At 43.9% G+C, this 15,928-nt stretch overlaps 1 protein-coding gene across 1 annotated transcript in view; it reads left to right on the top strand.

The window, feature by feature from the left end:
* The window catches only part of ANTXR1 (ANTXR cell adhesion molecule 1), a 208,677-nt gene that overhangs the window by 97,388 nt on the left and 95,361 nt on the right, over positions 1-15,928 (top strand). Inside the window, exons 11-12 of the mRNA XM_084901202.1 lie at positions 3,394-3,463; positions 4,973-5,051. Coding sequence (XP_084757328.1) covers positions 3,394-3,463; positions 4,973-5,051 — 149 coding nt within the window. The remainder of the gene's footprint in view (positions 1-3,393; positions 3,464-4,972; positions 5,052-15,928) is intronic.

Genomic DNA, 15,928 nt, shown 5'->3' on the forward strand with positions numbered 1-15,928 from the left:
TTTGTTTATATGATGTATGCAAAGCACTTAGAGAGCATGTACACACAGCCTGCCCAGGGAGTATCATTGTCATTATTGGCATTATAGATAAGAAAACATTCTATATAACAAAGAGGTAATATGCAAATTGACCCTCACACCCTCATAAGATGGCTGCATACGACCAGGCAGAGGGGGGTTAGTGAGGAATGACCAAGCAACTGAACAACAGGCTGCATGAGGTGACCAGGCTGGCGGGGGTGGGAGGGACAGTTGGGGGCAACCAGGCCAGCAGGGGGGCAATTGGGGGTGATCAGGCTGGCAGAGGGGGACAGTGAGAGGGATCATGCCAGTGGGAGGGGGCAGTTAGGGGCAACCAGGCAGGCAGGTAGGTGAGTGATTAGGAGCCAGCAGTCCAGGATCGGGCCTAAACTGCAGTCAGACATCCCCCAAGGGGTCCCAGATTAAAGAGGGTGCAGGCTGGGCTGAGGGGACACCCAACCCCATGCATGAATTTTGTGCACTGAGCCTCTAGTCCTATATAATAAAAGCCTAATATGCTAAGTCTTCGACCATTCAACCAGTCTCTATGATGCACACTGACCACCAGGGGGCAGACTCTCTGACCAGTAGGTTAGCTTGCTGCTGGGGTCCACTGATCAGGACTGGGCAAGATGGGCTGAACACACACTGGAGCCAACCTGCCTCGGTCCCTCACAAGCCTCTAAAATATTTCATCTAATTGATTTCCTTTCAATGTGCACAAATACATGCACCAGGCTTCTAGTCTTGAAAATATAATGCTCAGTTCAGGCACTGAGTGATCTGCTGTCATCAGATCCATAATTTCAGTCAGCACACCCTCACTATTCCGCCAACATTCTGAATTTGCTAATGCTAATTCCACATTAGAGGGGAACTTCTAAGAGCTTCCTGTTGCTCATAGGAAAAATCCCCGAAGCCCCACCATGGCCTAGAAGGCCTCGGTCATTTGGTCCTGCTGCCTTTTCTAGCCTCATGTTAAGCCATCATCTCACTCCAATGCAACAGCCTTGTTGGCCCTTTTTCAGTTCTCCAGAGTCCTGGGCTCCTTCCTGCCCAGGATCTCTGCAGTGCCGCCTCTCTCCCACTTCATATACTCTCCCTCCTACCTCCTTTCCTCAGGGAGGCAGCTCCTGACCTTCCAGATGAGAGCCGGCCCCTTCCTTGTCCTTCTTTGGTGTCACCACAGTTATAATTAAACTAGAGGCCCAGTGCATTCATGCACCAGTGGGGTCCCTTGGCCTGGCCTTCAGGGATTGGGCCAAAACTGGCCCTCTGAATCCCCCAAGGGGTCCTAGATTGCAAGAGGGGAGGGCAGTTCTCAGGTGACGCAGCTCGGAATCAGGGTCCCTCCTCTCTGCTTCCAGGTGCATCACCCAAGAACTGCAGCTGCCAAGTCACTGCAGCTTGACAGCTCCTGCGTTGAGTGTCTTCCCTCTGGTGGTCATTGCGCATCATAGCTACTGGTCAGACAGTCAAACGGTCAGACGGTCACTTAGGCTTTTAGATAGATAGATAGATAGATAGATAGATAGATAGATAGATAGATAGATAGTAATTTGTGTAATTACCAGCAGGTCAGCTCCTTGAGTGAGGTGCTTCATCTCTTTTGTTCAGTGTGAGGCCTAGCACAGTGTCTAGCTCATGGTAGATATTCAAAAGAATATCTATATAATAAAGGGCCTGTGGCCATAATGTGTGACGCTGTAACAACCAAAGGTTGGTCATCAGGAGGTTCACAGAGCACCTCTTGGTCCCGGGGCCCACAGGCTCAGCTCACAGCAAGGCAGGCAGCAGGCAGGCAGGGCCATGTGGCAAAGAGAGCACAAGGGGTGGGTGCCAGGCGGGCAGGGGTGGGAAGCACAACACGGGTCTGGTGACAGAGGGGAGGCAGTATGCGGGGAAGGGCACAAGCTGGGAGAAGAATTGAGGCAGAAAGTAAAAGCTGTTACTAAGGGAAAGAGCCAAATGGTTCAGAGCAGCCAAGGACTCTGACACTCAACACTGGGAAGAGAGGAATGAGGACCAGCCAGGCACAAATGAGCTCGAGAGGCCTGCAGCAGCAATGGCAGCAGTAAGGTCTTGTGTCCTGCCCTCTTCCCACCTACACCTTCCAAAACTCCCCACCCCTCCATGGCACCTGCAGCATCAGCAGAGCATCGTGGGGCACTGGCCGTGTCCGCAGAGCATGTGAGGCGTCGCAGGGTGGCAGACATGGCCCTGATGGCAGACTAAGCCTAGGGGACCCCACATGCACACGATTTAATTGTGCATTGGGCCTCTAGTTTTTTAATAAAAATGAATGTGTTTAATAACTATCTCCCCTATAACTCCTATGAAGTCCATGACAACAGGGGTTGTTTCTCTCTTCAAAAGCTTGCATTTCTAGCACACAGTAGTCCTTCAATAAATATTTGCTGGATGGATTGGTGGATGGATGGATGAGTAAATGACATGGAATAACTTCCCTAGCTTCTCATACTGATCATTTTCCTTAGACATCAAGGGGATACTGTAACTGACCATTCTCTTCCTCTTCCTTCCATGAGGACATAGTGCTTAGCACTCAGACATGTCCTCTGACTCCCATCCCAGGTATGTCTGCTCCTCAAATCCAGGCATCGAAGGCATGGGGCTTACTAATCTCCACTCGGGCAAGTGTTTAGTGTCAGCCACATTAAAATGTCATTGAGAGACTTCAATTTCACAACAAATGCCAATAGTAGAGTATTGTCTTGCAATTAAACCTATGCCCAAATCCCTGTCTAACTCATCTTGGACCAATCTTCTTCCCATACAGATCTTTTAACATCCTATTTATGTCCTACCCTTGAACATACTTTTCATTTTGTTCTGTCTTTGCTCATGTCATTACTCCCACCAGAAATGCCTCTTCCCCATCTCTCCCTGGAACACAGCTCAAGTTTTGTGTTCCCTGTGACCTCACCATGTCACCCATGAAATGAAGCTCTCTGTCTTCTGAAGCCAAATGCTATTCTGGCTAGCCACTTTTTGTGCACTTTCTCCATGGATATGGCTTTCCTCTCAAAGTAGACTTAAACCCAAAGCTCCCTTAGGACCAGTCTAATATTTTCTTATCTCTTCTCAGTTATGCCTGGTCTATGGTAAGAACTTGGTCTCTATTTGCTCATTGATTGACTTAACTGGTCATACAGGGTCAGAGACTCATATTTAGGCAGGAGGCCTTGAGTTCACACTAGTGACTTTTACAGCTCAAGATGCATTTCTATTTCATAGAGTCATTGCTTTTCTAGTGTCTCCCAGGATTTGGATAACAGTCCTTGGGAGACTCTGAATTTGAAGTTCTAAACTTGCCTCACTCCTCTTAATCCAGTGACTTCCCTTTTACAGACGAGAAGCCCTTTGCTGTGGAAGATACTCATTTGCTGTGCCCAGCGCCCATCTTAAAGGAAGTTGGCATGTAAGTTTCCACCAGCAACTAACCTCAGAGAGGAGCGAGGAGATAGAAGGGACAAAGGGAAAAGAAAGAAGTGTATATCTTAATTGTCATAGTGGGGCCTTTCTCTAGACTCCTCCAAGATATGATGATGAACGATAATGTCAGTGAGCCAGGCTTCGGGATAAATGTTTTACAAAGGGTGTCTCACTCCCATCTTCCCAAGTTTCTGACAAGATACTTGTCATCTTGAAGATACTCACATCTTCCCCGTCTTACAGAGGTGGAATGAGTGGCTAAGAGAATTTACTAGTAAGTAAAGCTCGCCCAAGGTCACACAGCAGTATATGAAAGAGTTGGGGCTCCAACTAAGGTCTGTGTGGCTTAATCACAGCTACTGCCCAAAGCACTCTCACACACATTACTTTGCCCTGTCATCATGACTGCCCTACCAGGTAATTATCAACCCCGCAGAGATAAGGAAGTGCAGAAAGGCGAGGTGGGTCCACAGATGGTCAAGGCCCAGATTCAGACCATCCAAGGCCAAGCTCAGTGCTCCTTCCTCTGAGCCTCTGTGGAGCATACGGTATTCATCCAGACTGCCGGATGCTCCCTAAACTAACTTACGGGGGAAATGCCATGATGGTGCAATTATAATAAGTGCTAGTGAAATGTGATGAGGAAAGAGTCACTGGGAAAAGAAGGAGAATTAGCACCCTGAACAGGAAAAGAAATTTGTGGGGACCAGAGAAGCAATGTCTGTGAGAGAAGACAAAACCTCTCCGTAGATGTGCCTGTAACAGGCTGAAGACAAAATGGTGGCTTTAAGGGGAAAATGCCAAATTACAAATGTGGAATCGGTGGCTGAGAGAACTTAATTCATCCGAATTCTGCCTTCAAAAATGTGTTCAAATTGTAAGCCTCCAACCCTGGTTGCCTAACATGGGCCTGTGATTCATTCATTCTGTTGACTCCACAAATACCCCTATGCCCAGCCTACGAAATGCAAGCTCCTGATTCAGTGAGTCTCATACAGATGAGGAGGTAGAAGGCAAATTAGTTCACCTATTACTGCACTTTGTTCACTGGATAGTAACAAAGCCGCCTCCACCAGAATCACATCGCTGAGAATCCAGATAACAACAACAGAACATTAGGTTTACAGCTTGATCAGTTTAGCCCCGCTGACTGGGACCATTTTTTAAGAATCCTGCATCTTACTACAATGTGACAAGTAAAATAAATGGCAGCAGGCTTTGACCATTCAATGCAATTTGCTGCAATGCAAGAGAGGCTGAATGCACTGCCTTGATATGGCAGCCAAGTGTATCTTGATATCTCCCTGGAGTTTCAGAGGTGGGAATGGCCCTAGACACCATGCTGCTTTTGCAAAGGAGACAGCTTAGGCCCCAGGGGAAGAGACTACAGTCCAAAGAGTAGTTGTGAGCAGAGCCCATAGGGGACCAACGTGTCCATTTCTCGGTCCCTTGCACCCCATGCTGAGTGTCTCTGGTTCCCTTGCTGTCTTTGCAGGAAAGCCGCACTCCAGGTCAGCATGAATGATGGTCTGTCTTTCATCTCCAGTTCTGTCATCATCACCACCACACACTGTGTAAGTCATCGCCTGTCCGTTTGCCAAAGGCTTAATTGTCGTTCTCATGTCCCTGGTTTGCATTCTGTTCTCTGAATTTTCATCCTGACACTGCTAGGCCAGATACAGGCTGGGTGAGGGGTGTGCTGCACCCCAGAGTATGTCAGGAGTCCCTGTGTCCGGCTTCTCCAGGCTCCCTATTTCTGTGATCGTGGATGAGACCTGAAGGCACTGGCATGACCAGATGGCAAGACAGGCCAGTGTCCGTGGAGTAGTGAGGGGTGATGTATGGATGGAGTAGGTTTGGGAGAAAATGCAACAGAAAGAAATTGGACAGCATATACAGAAAGCTTGTCTGAAGGAGTTTTTCACAAAAAGGGAGCAGGAAAATGGGGCAGTCACTGAAGAAAGATGTATAAAGAGAGTCTTATATTTAGAATGGGAGAAATCGCAGCTTGTTATATGGCTATGGAAACAATCCAGGAGAAAATGGAAAATGGATGAGGCAGGAAAGAGTGAGGAAGGGGCCGTATGCCACAGGGATTGGGAGGCAGCGGTAGGGACTGTGTCCTCCCTGCCAGCTCCCCCAATGCCCCTTCTCTGGATCCTGCTGTCAGGTAGCTTTGGTTTCTCTCTACACATTAAATCACCTGGAGAGCATTTAAAAAACATTGCTGCCCTGGCCTCATGACAGTCCCATATAAAGAGTCTCCGGCTCGGCCTGTGTAGTTGCTCCCACCCATTGTCAGCATCTAAAGAATTTAGCCCGTCAGTGGGCAATCTGGGCATGATCAGCTTGAATACAGATCTCAGCCCCTGACACGAGCATTTCCAAAATGACCTTTGTCTGAATATTCAGATTCTGCAGCCAAATGTGCTTTTTTTTTTTTTTTTTTTTTTTTTTATCATTTTAGAGACAAATGAGTTTGATCTGATGGTCAACTTGGGCAAATGCTATGATCAATTCCTGGCCAGACTTTGAAGGACATGTTTGAACCCCCTCAATAACAGGTTCGTGTCCTTAACACCATCCCAGATAGAGGAGAGAGAGCAGGCAAGGTTAATGAGCAGGAAGCCAGGCCTTGTGACAGAGAGCACTCCCTCCAAATTCCTGCCTCCCCACCTCACCCCCCGCACACACTTTTCATGTGTTAGGCACTAACCGGTCTTCCTGAAAGCAGTGTAAGCCAGTGCAATGGGTACAGACAACAGAAAAGTCTTACTTGACCAAAGCGACTAGAGTTGTCACAAAGAAGTGTCTGAGAAACGTCTGCATCTCCAGGATCTGTCAGCGGAACATCAAATCCAGAGACCAAATATGAAAACTGTGTGCACAAGCAGTACATTTTCTAGAAGTGTGCCCTCCCTGATTCTTTTAGAAACTGACCCTTTTGGAGCCTGCCAATTTGCAGGAAATGATTAAAATACCCCAAATCTAACAACTTCATTCCAGATTCCTCCCTGCTCTGAATGATCCAACAATGTGGGCCTGTATTTCTCATTTTGTCTGATCATACCAGAGAAATAGCCATGACCTTGAGGCTGCCTGGGCAGGGAAATGAGAAGGGAAAAACATCTCAACCAAACCTGTAGAATGGTAAATAAAAATCTGATTTAAGTCCTGGGCCTCTAAGCCAAGAAGAAAGGGTGTCCTTAGTAATGTACTGCAAAATAAAAATAAGTCCCAGTAAAATCCCTCTGTACCTTCCTGACTTACTCCAGCATACACTTACACCTTACATCTTCATCTGGGTGCATGTCTCTAAGTTTTCTGATCAACACCACTTCATAACACCTTTGCATTATTCCCCTTTTCATTTGAGAATGCTGTATTTCTACAACAAAGTTATAACTACCCTACGATTTGAGATCCAGGTCCATTTGTTCATTTACTCAACAAATTTTCATTGATTATGCACAATATGCTGGGCACTACCCTGGGTGCTTGGGATACATCAGAGAGCACAACAGACAGAAACCTATTGGGGAGGGGATGAGAAAGAAGGCAGATAATAAGTAAGAAACATAATAAATGAATCACACACTATGTTAAAAGATAATATGTTCTATTTAAAAAATAGAGCAGAGTAAGAAGATTTGGTACTTCTTGAGTTAGTAAAATGTAAATAGAGATATATTGAGAAGGTGGCAATTGAGTAGAGACTTTGAAGTTAGCTGTGACACTACTGGGGGAAGAACATACCAATTAGAAAGTCAAGTGCTTAGATTCCAAAACCAGACATCTGGTGTGTCCTAGGAAGAGCAAGAAGGGTGGTGGTCAGTTGCTGGAAGAGAGTGAGCAAGGAGAACAGAGACAGGGAGGTAAAAGGGATGGAGAGTGGAGGGTCTGGTGAGAACTTTGACTTTTGTACAGAGGTACAACATGATCAGATTTATATTTGAAAGATCACTCTGCCTGCTGGACCAGCCTAAGGGATGGAAGGACTATCACTGGTTAGGAGGGTTATGGCAATATTTCAGGCCAGAGATGATGCTGGCTTGATTCAGGAGGGAGCAATAGAGATGAGAGAAGAGGTCAGCATCAGATATATTGTTAAGGTAAAGCTAATGGATTTCCCAAAGCATTGGATATAGGGCTTAAAAGGAGAAGAATCAAGAATGGCCCCAAAGTTAATTTTACCAAACATTCAAAGAAGAATTAATACCTATCCTTTTCAAACTATTCCAAAAAAATTCAAGAAGAGGGAAGACTCTCAAGCTCATTTTATGAGGCCAGCATTATTCTAATTCCAAAACTAGATGAGGACATTACAAAGAAAGAAAATTATAGTCCAATATCCCTGATGAACATAGATGCTAAAATTTTCAACAAAATGTTAGCAAATCAGATCAAGCAATACATTTAAAAGATCATACACTGTGACCAAGTAGGATTTATTCCACAGCTACAAGATTGATACAATAGTCACAAATCAATAAACACGGTATATCACATAAACAAAATAGATAAAAATCATATGACCCTATCAATAGATGCATAAAAAGCATTTAATAAAATCCAGCACCCATCTATACTAATAAAAGCCTAGGTGGCATCTCACCCTCACATCATCACAAGATGGCTGCCCCCATGTCATCACAAGATGGCCACCACAAGATGGCTGGCAGGGGGGGGGGGGCAGTTGAGGGTGAACAGGCCAGCAGGGGAGGGCAGTTGGGGCAATCGGGCCTGCAGGGAGCAGTTAGGCACAGAGAGAGATGGTGATAGTTACAGGGAAAAGCGGGTGGGGAGTGGTAGAAGAGGCAAAGGGGGGATAAGTGAGGACAGAAAGGGACTTTACTTCAGGCAATTGGCACAGGATGCAGTGTGCAGATGATGTTTTGTTGAGTTGTACACTTGAACTCTGTACAGTTTTATTAACCAAAGTCACCCCAAAAAACTCAATAAATAAATAAATTATTTTTAAAAAATTAATTAGCACAAAGCCTGTACTATACACCAAAAGAGTTGCAAGTTTAATTCCTAGTCAGGGCACATAACTAGATTGCAGATTCAGTCCCCTGTCAGGGTGCATATATAGAGGCAACTGATCTAAGTTTCTCTCACATCAATGTTTCTCACTCTTTCTCTTTCTCTCTCTCTAAAAAAAAAAAAAGATCAGTAAAAGCATATTCTTGGTTGAGAATTAAGTAAAAAGAGAATGGCTCCCAAGGGTTTTGGCCTAAGTTACTGAAATGATGGAATTGCCCTCAGCTACAGGAGGAAGATTGAAGGAGAAAATTTGGGGTCGAGGTGGAAAATCAGGAGATTGGTTTTGCTGTTGACTAGTTGTGTGGCGTTGACCAAGTTGTATTAACTCCTGTGTGCCTTCATTTTCTAATCTGTAAAATTTGAATAATACTCTACATCTCTTAAGCAGTGCTCTCATTATGAAATGAAATAACATGTGTAAAGTGCTTGGCAGAAGGCCTAGCAGGTAGTAAATGCTCAATAAATATTAGCTGTTATTATAGTGGAAGTTTAGTCAAAATCACTGAACTAGTTGGAGATCCTTCCCAAAGAATTAGCTCCTCACTTCAGAGCCTTAAAATAACAAAGGAACTCTTCTGAGACAAGATGTATCCTTAGGAGTACATGGTTGTCACTCAACGAACCCCAGGTGACTAAAGGGGCAGACACAATGTCCAAATTCGCCCAGAGGGACCTATATTCAAACAGAAAGCTCCAGTCCCAGCAGGGCCCTGCACAGAAGCTCAAATTAAAAAGACTGAAGCCGCCCTAACCGGTTTGGCTCAGTGGATAGAGCATCAGCCTGCAGACTGAAAGGCCCCAGGTTTGATTCCAGTCAAGGGCATGTACCTTGGTTGTGGGCATATCCCCAGTGGGGGGGGGGGGGGGGGGGGGGGCGGGTGTGCAGGAGGCAGCTGATCGATGTTTCTCTCTCATCAATGTTTCTAGCTCTCTATCCCTCTCCCTTCCTCTCTGTAAAAAATCAATAAAATATATTAAGAAAAAAAAGACTGAAGCCATCTCTGGGCTAAACAGAGAAGCAGGTGGGATGTGTGGTCATCCAGAATGTGAAGCGAGGTCTTGGCCTTGCGTTTGGTTCTCGGGCAGCAGCTGGTTTGGAAGACAAGGTTTTTAGATCAAAAAAGATCCCCTGGGCCTGAGTAAAGGGTTAGTCTTGTCAATGTCAGTTGCAGCCTGCCCAGTCCATCAACTGGAACCAAAGGTAATTTTAAAATATGTAGTTGAGCCTTTCCTTCCCTCACTTTATTTGGTGCCCATTTGGACAACCATGTCATAAGTTTTCAAGATTCAGAACGAATAACTGTTGCCCCTGCCAGGAGCAGAAATTCCGTGAAGTTTTACAGGAAAAAAGATTTTTCCATCCAAGAGCTAAAAGATTCCTATGCAAATGGTAAACAGAGCTCCATGGCTATAGAAAGCGGTCAGACAGCCAAAGTCCTCTTTTACCAGCATATTTAAATGCCTCCCATCTCCCTAGTCTCCTCTCTCTCTCCCTCTCTCTCTCTCTCTCTCTCTCTCTCTCTCTCTCTCTCTCTCTCTCTCTCTCCCCCCCCCCTTTTTTTTTGTAATCCTCACTCAAAGACTTTTTCCCACTGATCTTTAGAAAGAGTGTAAGGAAGGGGCAGAAACATCGATGTGATAGACACACAATTGGTTGCCTCTAGCATGTGCCCATCCTGGCAACCCAGGTTTCTGCCCTTGACTGGAATCGAACTGGGGACCCTTCAGTCCTCAGGCCAACACTCTATCCACTGAGCCAAACCGGTTATCTCCATAGTCATAACTCACCTCCTGTTCTTCCCAGCCTCTAGCAATTGGTGAGAAAGATCATTAATATGGTGCCATTTTAAGAGAAATATCAAAAAGAAGTTTTTCCTTTTAAGAACAAAGCCAGCAAACTTAGTGCTTTAAAGAATTTTTCATGAAAGGTTGTCTTCTTTTAGATAAAAACTTTAAATTCTATCATTTCCACCCCAAAGTGTACAAAAATCAGGGAATCATTCAACAAGGATTTCTCAAACTCCTACTGTGTATCCAGTGCTCTATTTACTACAGTTTATAAGGAGCTTAAAGTCCTTATAAAGAGAGTCCAACAATCCTATTAAAAAAAACAAAGCACAGGACTGTGCGACCCAGTTGTAAATGTGTTAGCATTTCAGAGAAGGGAAGGAGAAGTGAATCCAGGAAGTCACAGGGCTTCCTGGAGGAGCTAAAACCCAAGCAGTGATCTGAGAAATGGTAATTACAGGTGAAGAAGCAGGAAAGGCTCTCCCTGAAGAGAAACCAACCTGGGCAAGGACTGGATGTGTTCATGAGCATCCCTTCCAGAGTCCAGGGGTCCTTTTTTCTTTTCCTCTCGTTTGGTACCAACCTCTGGTGCCTTCCCATCTGAGACCATTTCTCAGGTTAGCTACCACTCTCCTAAGATGTTCATACACTTCACATCCTCGATCACCCTCCCCCTCCATATGCAACAATGAGGCCCAGCTGATGCACCTCCCGGTTAGCTGTGATCAGGATTTCATTTGTATTGGTTTCCAGGTTCGGGAACCACCATCTTTGAAGAAAGGAAAGAAATCTAAAGTTAATCATGAGGTAAATCAACAGTAAATCAGTGAGGAAACTTCTCTTTCTCCCCTAACTTATTTTCAAGACAACCTGGCTACAAGCAGTAACAAGGTCCAATAAATTTTGTGAACCCATGTAAAGTCACTATTCCTAGAAATTCTCATTAAATGAAAATAAAAACATAACAATCTCAGCCCTGAGCACCAAAACAAGAACTGCCCTATAATTATAGCATAAGGAAGGAATTAAGAAAATAGGATATTGAGTCAAATATTCTAATTTCAAATGCTAGCCTCTCCTCTTTTCAGGGTGATCTTGGGCAAGTTAAGCTGAGTCTATCTCAGAGCCTGTCCTGTATGACCTTTGCAAAGATGAAAGGTAAAGTATAGAAAGGACTGGAGCTACATGGCAGCCTTTCAAAGAATGACAGCTATTCACTAGTACCGTGGTCGGCAAACTGCGGCTCGCAAGCCACATGCAGCTTTTTGCCCCCTTGAGTGTGGCTCTTCCACAAAATACCACGGCCTGGGCAAGTCTGTTTTGAAGAAGTGGCATTAGAAGAAGTTTAAGTTTAAAAAACTTGGCTCTCAAAATAAATTTCAATCGTTGTACTGTTGGTATTTGGCTCTGTTGACTAATGAGTTTGCCAACCACTGCACTAATATATAGACATTCTCTTTTCTTGCCAAGTAAAAGTTGAATGGCCAGTCTCATGAAAAGGTTTGCTATTTACGAACAGTAGATTATAAACAGGCAGTGTTTCCCTGAGTTCCTTTTGAGTCCATGATAAGTCTAGGAACAGCCTGAGGGAAACTGAAGATGTTGCCTGCAGGATAGCAAAGGAAAATAATAACCACAATTTAGGTCTGGTGATAAACCAACTGGGATTAGATAGCAGTTTCTTCACTATTTTTCCCCCCAATTATACTTGAAGTTCAATATTACATTAGTTTCAGGTGTGTAGCATAGTGGTTAGACACTTAACAAGTGACACCCCCCCCCCATAAGTCTAGTACCCATGTGGCACCATACATAGTTATGACAATATTATTGACTATATTCCTTATGCTGAACTGTACATCTTCATGACTATTTGTAACTGCTAGTCGGTACTTCTAATCCCTTCACATCTCTCACCCAGTCCCCCAGCCCACCTCCCTCTTCACTGCTTTGAAAAAAAGTTTTTCTCAGTAAATGAATTAAGTAAAGAGCAACATAAATAAGGAGAATAGTTCGACTATTAATATGAATGAATTAAAACAAGTGCTTACTAAAGTTGATGCACTAATACCACATGGAAATTTTCTATTGTTATTTAAAGCATTATGTCATGCCCAGAATGTTTGTGGGCATTTTATCAGAGGAGGCATCATGTCAGGCAGATGGGAGCGCAGCCTCAGAGAAGAATCCTCTGTTATGCCCTGAAGGAGCCACGAGTCACTGCGGTTTTGGAGTATGATTTGATTTCTAAGGGGATGAACATGGTGCCAATTTGTTTACCAGGGATTTTTTTTTTTTTTTTTACCATTTTATCCTTCAAGATTTTGTGAATTTAGACTATTCTTTTTCTGAACTAGTGGTATTTTTCTATGGATTTTTGAGAGAGAAAGAGAGAAAGCATACAATATACTAGAAAGAACCCCTCCCCCCCCCCCCCCCACACACACACACACATTACAAAGAATTATCTAGTCCGAAATGTCAATAGCACCAAGATTGCAAAACCCAAATGAATTGGAATTTTGGGGGCAGGGAGCCCAGGATTTTGCTTTGTAGTAAGTTTGCCAAGTAAATCATAAACATTCATATCTCTTATCATTCTACTTACCTGACTCTAATTACCCTCCACAGTTTAGAAAAAAATTATTAAAATCTATTTCAGAAAAATGATTTTTCTCTCTTGATTTATTCCCAATTCCATTCATTTAAGAATTCCAAGATTTTAAAATCAGAAGCCTCTCTTTTATATTCTTTCTTTTGGATCATATTTTCTGCTATAAAATCAGGAATTTGCCTAAAAGAATAAGTTTGGACCATATGTCCAGTCTAGGGACCTTCCCTTTTTGTGTTGCCAAACAAAGACTGCAAAACTTTCTCTCCAAATGCCTCCTTTCCATAGTCCAAGTCCTTCCTTCTCTTTTTTCACTCACTGTTTCGAGAAGAGAGAGCCCAATTATCATCTGTATTGTTTTTAAGGTGTCATAGTTCCCAATGTCTCATAAGAATGTGGTCTCCAGCTGCCATACAAAGGTAGGTTATGAGTCTGGAAACAGCTGGAGAGGGCATAAAGAAAGCACAGGCAATGGAAAGATCAATTGTGTCTCGTGTACAGTATAGCCCATGTGCTTCTGGAAGAAAAACAAAGGCTGTGTCATTTAGAGGCTTCCAGAGAAGATGGTTAATAATCCAATATGCACATCAAGAAGCATGGGGAGCTTGAGCATAATTTAAGAAGAAAAAAAAAAATCTGCCTAAACTGGTTTGGCTCAGTGGATAGAGCATCGGCCTGTGGACTGAAAGATCCCTGATTCATTCCGGTCAAGAGCATGTACGTTGGTTGCGGGCCCATTCCCAGTAGGGGGTGTGCAGGAGGCAGCTGATTGATGATGCTCTCTCATCGATGTTTCTAGCTCTCTGTCCCTCTCTCTTCCTCTCTGTAAAAAGTCAATAAAATGTGTTGAAGAAGAAGGAGGAGGAGGAGGAGGAGGAGGAGGAGGAGGAGGAGGAGGAGGAGAAGAAGAAGAAGAAGAAGAAGAAGAAGAAGAAGAAGAAGAGGAAGAGGAAGAGGAAGAGGAAGAGGAAGAGGAAGAGGAAGAGGAAGAGGAAGAGGAAGAAGAAGAAGAAGAAGAAGAAGAAGAAGAAGAAGAAGAAGAAGAAGAAGGGGGAAATCTGCCAATTGAGAAGTGACAACCAGTTAATCCCAGGCAGGGCAGAAGTCAGAAACCTCTGCAGAGCAGCACCAGCTCCTGTAGCAGCACACTCTTGTCAGGGATGCATCCCTGGAGAAGCGGGTCTGCAAATAGCCCACTCAACTGGGTCAAGATTCAGGGAGGCCCCTTGTATATGAAAATCTACAGCACAAGGCCGGATACTAGGTAGAACCATAGAAACTGAGAGAGAATCTAAGTTACTCATTTTGCTAAGGCCAAGGAACACAAAGATATAAATACATGGGAAGCAAAGAAGTACTTCAAATATTTGTAACTTAATGTGGCAAGTGCCTTAATAGAGAAATGAACAATGCCCAGCCCAGTGATTCCAGGAAGTGGAGTGTCTCAGGAATCAAAGAAGGGTTCACAAAGGAAATGATAAATGAACTGGGTCATGGAGAAAGGACTGGGATTAGCCAGAGGTGTGGCCTGGGTAAAGGCATGTTTAGGGCCACTTTGACTGTAATTGGTTGGATTTGACAAGAGCAGAGATCAAAGACCAAACAATTGGGACCAGTTGGAAAAGCCTACTCTTTCTACCATGTTTTGGAATTTCTTTAATATTTAATGTAAACATAGTACATAATGCAGTTTTGATGTTAACTTATAATTTCTCCTTATTCAGGAAATAAACATCATTTTTCTTTAAAAAAAAAAAAGGGGGGGGGGATCTAGGTAATTACAGAAAAGCTTTGGAAACAATGTCATGGCCTGAGCTCCCCCTGGAATACCGGAAACTTAGGCTATGGAAGTTCTACTACAGTGGCCGGCCAAGGCTGAGAGTGCATGAACTGCTTTGATGAGGGCTGGCTCAGAAGCGGGTGTTCTGGAGCCCAGAGATGGAGGCTACCGTGGCTGCAGCTAAGACAGACTGCAAAGAGAGGGCAGGGACCACATCCCAGAAATGGTTGCAAACTTCTGTCCTAGGCAACTTCCTGGGTCTGTTTTGTAAGTCAGTTAAATTCTGTTACTACTTGTTTTGAAATAAACCTAGAAAAGTACAAACCCAGCCCAGTGTTGTAGTCATAAGGCTAATTAGGTAAACAGAGAGTTGGCAGGTCTGCCCTTGCCAAAATTTCTTTAATTTCACCAGCCTGATAGGGAATAAATCCAGTCACCTGTGCTGAGTGGTGGCAATCATGCCTTCCAACATAATAAAAAAAATTATTGCATGCTATTCAGAAAACGTAAAAATCAGAGAAGACATTTTTCTTCTATTTCTTTTCCAGGGTCAGCAAAAACAGTCCATCAACCAAAATAGGTGGCTATCTTTGGGATAGATAACTCATGTCAACAGCTATAAACATGTGGGTCTCTTCATTAAGAGGAGAAGTATAGGGAAGAGGTTAATGCTAGCTAATAGGGCCAAAGAGCAAGACCAACATGTATTTAAATAGGACTATGAGCAAAGTATTAGGAACTCAAAAAATAGCTAGGCCTTGACCTCCAGAAGCTTACAGTATTGCTTACAAGGCAGGATGTATACTCCAAGAGGCAAATATTATACCCTTTGGAGTCTAAAAGACAAATATCACACAGGCATCCAGAAATTCCCCATCTGTTCCATATTCACAAGCCTTTGGATAAGTAAATTGGCACAAGTGCATTATCAGGACTATCCTTTTAATGGATCCAGTGGATTACTTCCCAGTTATCCAAGAAGGTGTTCATCTTCTTGCAAGGGGAGCTGGACTAATCATTCTGGACATTCAGGAATAACATGAGCAGCTCATGATTTGCTCAGCCCAAAAAGTCTTCCCCAAAAAACCCTCCCTCAACTGTTATTGCAATTCTAAGAAACAACCCTTGGAGAAGACAAGCCCCTTCCCAACAACCAATCTAGGAGGACAGGACCAGGGCCCACACCCTGACTTTCCCCTATAGATTCCTTCATCCTAACATTATCC

This window comes from Pipistrellus hanaki (assembly GCF_964339955.1).
Source record: "Pipistrellus hanaki genome assembly, chromosome: 12".
Lineage (NCBI taxonomy): Eukaryota > Metazoa > Chordata > Mammalia > Chiroptera > Vespertilionidae > Pipistrellus > Pipistrellus hanaki.